Source organism: Clupea harengus, chromosome 2, assembly GCF_900700415.2.
Source record: "Clupea harengus chromosome 2, Ch_v2.0.2, whole genome shotgun sequence".
Taxonomy (NCBI): domain Eukaryota; kingdom Metazoa; phylum Chordata; class Actinopteri; order Clupeiformes; family Clupeidae; genus Clupea; species Clupea harengus.
The window spans coordinates 21,500,242-21,510,795 of record NC_045153.1 but is presented as its reverse complement, the minus strand read 5'-3'; the positions used below and the strand labels follow the sequence as shown (position 1 = coordinate 21,510,795).

Genomic DNA, 10,554 nt, shown 5'->3' with positions numbered 1-10,554 from the left:
ACGAGGAGCCTCGGGGCTCAATGAAGGGGGAACAACACTGGGCTGTTCTGTTTGTTTACCCTTTCGCCAGGCTGACTGAGAGCTGGCAGAAAGCGAACATAGCCCAGCCCCCCCCCCCCCCACACACACACACACACACACACACACACGCGTGTTTGTGTGCACCCCCCGACCCAAGAGAGAGGTTGGAGGGTCAGGATGCACATACACACACAAACACAAATACAAACACATACAAAGACAAGGGCATAGTATGGAACACTTTTACACTCACACACACACACACACACACACACAACGAAAACATGTACTTTAAAAAACAGACACACATACTTTCTCCTCTGTCACTGTCTCTCTCAGCCTTTTGCTCTCTCTGAAATGCAGACACACACCCAAGTGCCCCCCCCCACTCTCCTCCAAAAAAAAACATACTCTCTCATTGAGTGGAGAACTACACACAACCTATGCACAAACACCAACCCCCCCCCCCCACACACACACAGACACAGTTTGTCACCATGTCACCACCACTCATCAGACAACACTCTTAGAAGGATATACTTTCAAACATTTTATACATTATTTAAAGTAATTAACATTACAATAACCAATCAAAGCATTCCATCATAGTTCCAAAAAGAGAAGGAAGAGGAAGAAACAGATGGCAGGCATCTTTTGGGAGGTGAGGTACAGTTTATCACTGGATGACCTGCATGTGGATGGGGTAGGGGCTGTCACTCTGGGCTCAGACCAAGATCAGATGAAGGTCACTCGCGCTGGACGGCCGAGGCCAACGTGACGATGTTCTGGGCCTGCTTCAGCGACGGCATGTCAATCATGCTGCCACGGAAGGTGAACGCACCCTGCGGACCGAAGCACAAGAGATTGGGAGAGGTGAGGAGAGGAGAGACACACACACACACACACACACACACCTGTGCACGGGTTCCTAGACACATGACGGCACCAGCACTGTAATTAACCAGAATGATAAAGAGAGTCACTTGCAATGCTTCCTCTTTCACTATGACTCTGCCCTGTGCTCTCTCTTCCCTTCCTCAATGGCCTTAGTCTTTGGGAAGACTTTAGAAGATGGAGATCACGACTGGCTCATGGAAATGGGAGAACATGGTCAGACATCTTATGTTCTGCACGAGTTCTGTCTCTTAGAAATGTACTTGAGGACTTTAATATCGCCTCACTGCCTCATGTTATTTCACTTGCACTGTAATTGAGGAATAACTTGCTCCTCAGTATAAAGCGGATCAATAAAGCGTTTGAGAGGGGGACACAGAGTGGTGCATGTTTCTTGTTTCAGCTCCTTCGATGCCGAGGCTGGCATACTGGAGGGTACTCTCTTGCCAAGATGCTGTCTCTCAGGCTACAGAGGAAAAATGAAAGATGGGGAAAATGGGCCCTGGGCAAATAGGATAATGGCAGAGGTTATTCAAAATATGCCAAGAAAATTAAATAACTTTGAGTTTTTTTAGTTTAGAAGCCTTTTTTTGTTTTAGTACAAAAGAACGTGGCCGAACAACAGTAACACTCAAAACTTTCCGCCTATCAGATTAAAGCGAGCTGTGTTTGAAATGTGCCTCAAATGGGTTTTTAAATGGGCTCAGTAAATGAAACATTATAACTGTAATGGAAATTATATTGAACAAACAAACATTTTAAAACGAATAACGAATAAAAGACTGTCGGTGAGAGGAGGCGAAGGGAGGGGAGGGGAGCTGAGGGGACTGGGAGGAGGGCTCCTTAGATTCGGGGTTGCGAGATAATGAATCCACGGCCGAAGGTGGTGGAGGTGGTGGGGGAGGGGGGGGGGGTTGGGGGAGGGACTAGATCCACTGGAGGTGCCCCCGAGGCTATCCGTAGTGTGGGAATTACTGGGAGCAGCAAGGTGCGGGGCAGATTGTGCAGTGCTGCCACGCCGTCACAAACGCACAGGAGAAAACACAAGAGTCAATGATGCACTAAATTGGGAACAATATCGCTCTACCCTAATTGCTCTCCCCATCATCCATAATGCACTCCGAGTCTTCAGAGCTCTAGACCCATTCACCCACCAGGGCAGATATTACTGCCAGTGCCAAGGAGGTAAAGCACGACATCGGGCAAAGCGGGCAGCAAACACAACACGTCGAACAAAACAATTACAATCTGTGCATTAGAGAAATGCTGCACTTTACTTTGTATAGCCGTTTGTTCAATTGCAAGTTTAAATGAGTTATTTAATGACAATAATAACTATAATAATAATAATAATAATAATCATAATAAAGGAAATTGATTGTGTGAAACCTTGCCCAACTTCTGGTGCTCGTCAAAGGCATGGATGAGCTCCTGAGCCCAGTTTATCCTCTCTGGGCTGGGGGAGAACTCCTCCTGAACCGCCTTAATCTGGTTGGGGTGGATCACCTGCTTTCCTGGTTAAATGAACAAACAAAAAAACAAGAAAAGAAGTGGTCAGATTTAAATAAAGATTGTTAGCTGATTTTAATTTGCACGCTAGACATATATTTTCGGCACACTTTGTATTAATTGAAAAAAGCGTCTCCTAAATACCTTAACTATAACTATGACTAGTCATTGTTGGAGTAGAATGATCATATTAGGTACAATAAAACACAGCACATTAATTCTTGCTAATTAACAGTAGGGTTATACTTGTAAAAAAGTATCACATTTTGTATGCACGTTGATACACACAGATAATGTATGTGTTGCACTGCACTAATAGTCTTAATAGTGGCTACAATGTCTATGCAATACAAAATGTCCCCTTTTCTATCTACTTAATGTCTTCATGATATTCAGTATCTTACAATCCCACAAGGCTTTGCTCAGTAACTCTATACATTGGTTCCATAAGAAAGAGTCAGAGTACTGATACCATGATTTACAGCCAAAGACAACAGTGTCTGTGAATGTCTGACACCTTTTGTAATTTTCCAGAGATTCATGTTAGGGGGGTATTTCCACACAGATACTGAAATAAACACGCAAGGCAGTCCTCAGAAACCGGAGAAAACTGTGGCATGTCTGGTGTGTGAGGTATGCAGTGTCGCGGCAGGGTTTTTAGGTTTTTATCTCAGGGGCTGGATTTGGAGGTAGTGTGTGTGTGTGTGTGTGTGTGTGTGTGTGTGTGTGTGTGTGTGTGTGTGTGTGAGTGTGTGTGAGTGTGTGTGAGTGTTGGGGGGTACGCGCCGGCAGCCTGTCGCCCCTCTCGTGGCCCAAAGCGGCTCCCTGGCCAGCGGTGAATTTGAGGGGCACACAGCGGGGCCGGAGGATGCTATGAATCATGGGTGTCATCCCCGCTTTGGCCCAGAGCCCTGCTGCACTCTCCAACTTTACTGCACGCTTAGTTACACTTCAATCTGAGCCGGGGACGGCGCCGCTGCACACTCTGCTTCTCATTACTGGGGAAGTTTGGGCGAGACACACACACACACACACACACACACACACTGAATGTCTCTCTCTCACACACACACACACAAACACTGACTGTCTCTCTCACACACAATCACACACACACACACACACACACACATACACTGACTGTCTCTCTCTCACACACTCACACACATACACGCGCACACACTCAACTCACTCACAAACACAAATATATATACGATTGCGCACAGGCACATACATAAGGACAAACAAGAGCGCGCAGACACATAAAAGTCTGTGTGCACACTTCAGAATCAAAGCAGAAAGGAAAACACTCCCAGTACACATCCATATAGACATGTTTAAATGCATGAATAAATGCAAGCATGCGTAAACATAAAAATAGACAGGCACACACACACACACACGCACGCAAACAGGGAAACACACACCAGCCGCACAAGCACACAGATATAGATGTCAGGCCTAAAAGTATGTAATTTGTGAAAAGCCCAGCTATGTGTGTGTTAATGACCAGCCTTAAGGGTGAGGAATCGGCGGCGACAATAATACAGGAGCGTGAAATCCCTCTTGATGAGACGCAGGCCAGGATTCGGCTTCCTTACGTCTCCGAGCAACACCAACGCCTCTCTCCCCAGGCTGACACCCTCACGCAAAACACATGCTCCATTTCATTCCTTTTTTCCTCTTCTCCAATATCTTAACTCTGTTTTTGGTGTAAAACCTGGGACAGATATATTTAAATATTTTTTTAGCTGTTGGAAACATGAAGGCCACCGTCCCTCTAGCGACTAAAAGGTGACAAGCTTGGAGGCTGACAAGGATTTGGGGCACAAGACCGACACCTTCTTTGCACCCTTTTCTTTTGTTGGGACTTATTAGAGTCCTGTCCAAATTGCTCAGACATAATCCCTTCGTACATTCGTTTCTTTTTTTTTTTCTTTCTGGGATCAGACCTGGACTGATAATGAGCGAATGAAAAGGCCCTCCCTAAGTGACAGAGCTGCGGCCGGGGGCCTGCGGGAAACCTTCACTCCCGAGGCTCAGTGCCGACGACGTCTCCCAGGAACAAATCCTTAAAGGTAGCTGACTGGCTGGCAGCAGCAGCACTGGGGAGTTTACCCTGTGAGAAAGCCATTAGACTCATCTACTTGCCTCGCCTCGCCTCTCCTCTCTTCTCCTCCTCTCCTCTCCTCCTCCTCCTCTCCTCACCTCACCTGACCTCACACACACGGCCTTTCAGGGGTATCTAGGAGATATTTCAGCTTTTTTGAGTGTTTTGCCGTACAGTGTAATTGGGCCAAAAATGTCACGGAGGCGTTCTGAAAATAAGACTTGTGGAAACAGGTGTATTTCTGCACTCGCAGGCGATGAAAGGCGGCTAGTGTAATTGTTTGGGAGATTTCAATCCGCAATTCAAATGGAAAGTCCCATTGAAATATCCCCAAATAATATGACAGTTCGGTGTTTCATTCAGGGGCAGACGGACACACACACACACACACACACACACACACACACACACACTCCGTATCCTGAATTTCCACAGAAACAGTGTTTTCTTACACGGGGCATCTCAGAGGGTAATGTTTTTTTTCTAAGCCCGGTGGAGTGCACCGTTTCTTTCGGTCCCCAAGGACGAGCCGTGTTGGATCAACAGCCTAAAGAGGAGGCTCTCGTCCTGCGTCCGCAACGCCCATTCTAGAAAAGGCTCACAGGGGGTAGTTCCCGTGCATCAACAAAATATGCCCCCTTCCCAGTACTGCCACCTGTTCCCCCCACCCCCCTGTCCTCTGCACTAAGCCAGCCAGCAACAGCCCCGCCAGAGAGGCCCAGTCAGGTCCAACCGACCGGTCCGCCATTGGTTCCCCCCGCATTGCATCATTCCCACTTCCTCTGGCTCCTTGGCCAATCGCAGCCTGCCATCTGGTGTCTGGGCTTCTGATTGGAGACTCTCTGCTTAGCAGAGTGTCACTGGCCTGAGGATGCTGGCAGTCAGTGCTTTTGTCAAATTTAGATCAAATTAGATTCTAGTTAGCCGGCACTGTTCTTTCAGAGCACCGAACTACTGATTTCTCTGAAAAGATGTCATAACACAAACCGTAAGATACATTTAAAATAGCAAAAGGAAAACAATTTTAATTCTTAACATTTTCTGAGAAATTCTCTGTTTGTATATATATTTTTTCTCTCTATATATATTTGAAAATTAGATTAACAATTCCTACATATAAACAAATATTAGCATCCATCTCTAACCCTTGGAGTTGATAAAAGCAAGCAAAAAAAAAAACAAAAAAAAACGAGACCCAGCATATATGTTTACTACCAGCAAAAACACAAGTAAGAGATAGTGCTCAGAAGAAGAATAATAACACCAATAATCATAATGGTCCAAACGCCATTAAGTGCCACCATCAAGCTCCCTCTTCTGTGAAAATAACATCAACTCTCATGCGCTGGATAAAAGAAGCTCAGCAAGTCCAAGGTCAGTTATTGGGCAGGTAAGGCTTTGAGCGGAGAGTATTACTTAAGTAAGCAGAGTCTGGCCAGTAATAGCCACTAACTAAGATTACACGATACCAGGCCCATGCCATTAAGCTGTTAATCCTGGGCGCTTTGCACATTCTATTTAATATCAAATTCAATCAACATTTTTTTTGTTTGACTGCTGTGGCACTTGCTATTGGTCTGCATAAATATTCATGCCGGCAGAAAGAAAAAAAAACCAGTGCAAAAACAAAACAAAAAAAGTAATGCAGCACAAGCAACAAAAAAAAACACAAAAAAAAAAATTCAGCCTAATTTCTAAAATATCTATTAGTTGACATGAGCCCCACATCTAAAGGGGATACGAGCAGAGTTGGTCTCAGTGAGCAGCAGCCTGCCAGATCAGGGGCCTGGAGGGAATAGCACTCCTCCGAACTCACCGCAAAAGGCCTGCCCTGGGAGATGCCTGTTTTTAATTGCGGTCAAGAAGCGGACCACCACCAGACTGCTGTCACATGAGTCCTCCGCTCTGTTCCTTGCCACATGCACACAAGTCCGACTCCCCCTTCCCCCCACATTTGCTCACAACCACTCGTTTTATTTTGGTTGCTGTTTGCCGTTGTTCTTTTTGCCCTCCTCACACTGTCAGTGTAAACTGTAAATAGTGGCCTTCGCTAGAGTTCTCCTTGCCAAGGGAAAATAGCGGTGGCAAAGGAGGTCGGAGTTTAAAGGGGTGTTTGTGTGTGTGTGCGGGGAGGCTGTCGGTGAGATTGTCCGTCTTGGGGCAGGACACACACTGCTCGGGTAGCCCACAGCATGCCTGGCCACCGCCGTTACTAACAGGAAGAAGGAGCGGCTCAGCCTGGTCCTCGCGGCACACTGGCAGACACCAAGTCACCAACACCCAAACACACACTTCACCCAGACCAGCTTGTGTGTCTGTGGCTGACTGATTTTGGATACGCCACTAAACCAACCCGAACCTTATTTAATAATTCATATTTAAAACGGCACTAAGTGGAGAAAATATTCAGCTAGCAGTTCAGCTGAGCCATCGCTAGTTTGAGACCATTGGTTGAATAGTATTTATTTTTGCCAGTAAATTATGCCATGCGTGTAGAATTTTTTTTCGGCACAGCTGCTGGTGTAGGGTGGCAATATCAGCACCTCACTGAATGAAGTGGAGCCACAGATCATTGGGTAATTATGGGATCACCATCTTCATTCATATTCAAAGGAGACTATTTTGTGTGGCCGCCGTTCAGACAGCCAAGAATTAGGCGACGAGAAGAAAATCAAACAACCCAGCAAAGGACAGGAAAGAAGGGAAGGAAGAAAAGGGAGAAAAAGGGATGGAGGGCAGAGAAAGAGAGACAAAACTCTGTCCTGCTCTGCTTCGGGGGAGTGGAACTGTTACTGTATACATAGATTAGCAGGGGTAACACTGTGCATTCGGCAAACAGCAATTATGTATTCATTAGGCGAGGCCCCGGAGGAGGAGGAGGAGGAGGAGGACGACGATTTCCAGCCTCCCGTGGCCAGTTACACACACACCAGGACTCCACTCCCGTTGCCTGGCTACAAACCCACACAGAGCTTAGCTGCGAACGCACGCACGCACGCACACCCATCTCCCCTCCATCAGACCATCGGAAAACACACACACTCACTTACACACACACACACACACACACACACACGCCCTCTTGCAAACACACACACACACACATATGCACACATGCAATATAAGCACTCATCACTTTTCCTCTAATTGTCCTCAGAAATGTCACAAGCTGCAATTGACATTTTTGCATCAGAGCAGGAAGAAAACTGTAAAAAATGAGAGAAAAAAAATATCACTCCTTTGCAGGTGGTTAATGTAGACTACAGTGAGTTATTCACCTCAAATATCCACAGTTGCTTGACTTGTGTCTGAGTGAGACGCAATGCATAACGTCCTGGTCTTTTCCCTGAACACATAATATCTGCAGCCTCAGGAGCACAGCTCTGTTCGTCAGCCTTTTGTTCGGAGTAATATCTTTGGAGCTGGTGTCACTACGCTAATGAGCACAGCACACGAGAACTGCACACAGAGAAAAAGAAAAACAAGAGAGAGAAGAGGAAAAAGAGTGACAGGGAAGGAAGAGAGAAGGAAGGGGTTGAGTAAGGGGTGAGAGGGAGTGCGGATACAGGACCCAAAAAAGCAACCACCCTTTGAGGGGGGGGGGACGACGGTGTTCTAGATGCAGAGGAGGGGCCTGGCTCTCCTGGAGGTGTGTAGGTAGGAGCGCTATATGGTTGCAGGTGCAGCACTGGTGCGAAGGGAGAGTGGAGCTGTGTGTGTGTGTAGCAGTCTGTGAGGAGGAGTGTTTGTGTGTTTGTGGCGGAGTGATGAAGAGTCACACCAGCGAGGGAATCGACGGGGTGGGATTCTAGAGGAGTGACCTTTAACTCAAACTTCAGCAGAAGGCACTGTTTATGGCTAGGTATTGGAATACAGGCAGTTTCCTTCTGATGTCTCGAGACACATATCTTTGGGAGAATGATGGGGAGACGGTACTGTCTCACAGGTGCTTTGATGAGCAGGGCTGCCCTAGAAATCTTAACCGTATCAGTAGTTCATTTGAAACTCCAAAAAATGAATCCTCAGAGTGATTTAGTAGGAACGACACTGGGACAACCCCACGCTGGCCGGATACTCATTTGCGTTGTCAGAATTTAAAGTTATTCATGCATATATCAAATTGTAGATGTGCTGTCAATTATATTCAATTTAATCAACATGTAGTGTATAGTCACAGAGATAAAAAAAAACAACAACAGGCTAATAGCATAGCTATTAGTTACGAGAGAGAGATGGTGCAGGAGGAGGTGCGGTTGACGGCACTGTTACTGCCGTATGTGTGTGTGTGTGTGTGTGTGTGTGTGTGTGTGTGTGTGTGTGTGTGTTTGGGGTGGGGAGGGAGAGGGGAGTACTGAGTGTAGGAGGAGCAAAGCGGAGCCATGTGTTCCAGAAAGACAAACAGGATGGGGGAGGAGAGAAGAGAGGGGTCAGGAGGCGCAGGCAGGCGGGTTTGTTTCGAAAGGGAGGGAGAGAAAGGAGGAGGAGGAAGGAAGGGAGGAAGGAAGGGGAAGCCGTACCGGTGAAGCCCATGAGCGCGCCTTCCCTGGCCTGTTGCCGGAGCCCGTCGCCGTCCTGGTAGTCGATGTAAACAAGGTCGATGGCTTGCAGGCCAAACGCCTTGGTGGTCACCACCACCTTCTGCCGGGCGTAGAGCAGCTCGCGGGCGTCTTTGGTGCGCGTGGCACCTGCAGCGGTGGTGGGTTAGCAGGGAATGCAGATATTATAGCAAACTACTTCAAAACCAAACAGATTTCAAAAACATTTTCTTCCGTGAATGTTCTGACTCAAGTCATGCATGCCAAGAATATACTATTTAAATATAGTGCTACTAGTTATAATATAGTAGATAACTAGTAGCTAATCAGTATTCTAGCACCAGATTCTGACAGTGATCTAGAAACTAAAGTCAGTATAGGAGAGGGGAAGCATAAATATATAAATAGACTAAATCCATTGTAGTTTCCCTGATAAAAAGGCGACGGTAGAGTAGAGAGCGAACCTATGCTGGCACAGAAGTCGTCCGAGCCGAAGACCACGCCGTCGTGATGCAGGCCAGCCTTCGGCCCGAGCTCCCGAACCTCCTTACACACAGCCTGTCAGCAGCAGAACAGACACAAAGGGCTGGGTGAGTTTGAGTGTGAGTGAGTGAGCGAGAGAGAGTGTGTGTGTGTGTGTGTGCGCGCAGCAGCAGTCAGACGAAGCAGGCAGCCTGGCAGTCAGTCAACTCACCCAGTCAGGCAGCTCGTATTTCCACCATTACCGCCTAATATCGTTGCCTCGCTTGATTCTGTGCCCCTCACACACACACACACACACACACACACACACACACACACACACACACACACACACACACACTCTTTTTCATCATGGACAAATGGACAAATATGCCAGCTTCTAATTTAAGCGTGCTTTATTCAATCAATCAAACACTCACTCATACACACACACACACTCACACATAAATAATTCTCCACTACAGTTAATGATCTCAAGTAGTCTTGTCTCACCACAAACAACAACAACAACAAAAAAAGATTAAATCTGTCACTATGTGAATCCTGTCCAAGGCCGGGGAATCTGTAGAGAGTAGCGGGACAGAGGGAGAGACAGAGAGAGGGGGAGAGAGGGAGAGAGTGAGAGAGCGAGAGAGAGAGAGAGGGAGAGACACAGAGGGGGAGAGAGAGAGAGAGAGAGAGAGAGAGAGAGAGAGAGAGAGAGACAGAGAGAGAGAGAGAGGGGTTTGGAATGTGATATGCAGTTGTGTCAAGCATGGAACAGATGGAATTTGTCTGAGGCTTTTGTAGGGTTCCAAATTAATTTCACTTCTCGCTGTGACACAGCGATATTTTCCTGTCGTGGCTCTGTGGACTCGGTCCAGCCGGCACGACAGCCAGTTCCAGAGAAGACAAGGAGAAGAGGGGGAAAAAAAACAAAAACAAAAACAAAAGTAGGGTAAATAATCAAAAAAGCTGAAAAAGGACAGCTGCCTCCCCCCAAAATCATGCCCTCTTCCCCTC

At 46.8% G+C, this 10,554-nt stretch overlaps 1 protein-coding gene across 1 annotated transcript in view; it reads right to left on the bottom strand.

Annotated features, from left to right (window-relative positions):
• Positions 1-558: 558 nt before the first annotated feature.
• Positions 559-10,554, bottom strand: part of clybl (citrate lyase beta like) — a 69,861-nt gene continuing 59,865 nt past the window's right edge. Inside the window, exons 5-8 of the mRNA XM_012834056.3 lie at positions 9,534-9,627; positions 9,052-9,219; positions 2,305-2,429; positions 559-863 (exon numbers count right to left, since the gene is read on the bottom strand). Coding sequence (XP_012689510.1) covers positions 768-863; positions 2,305-2,429; positions 9,052-9,219; positions 9,534-9,627 — 483 coding nt within the window. The 3' untranslated portion in view covers positions 559-767. The remainder of the gene's footprint in view (positions 864-2,304; positions 2,430-9,051; positions 9,220-9,533; positions 9,628-10,554) is intronic.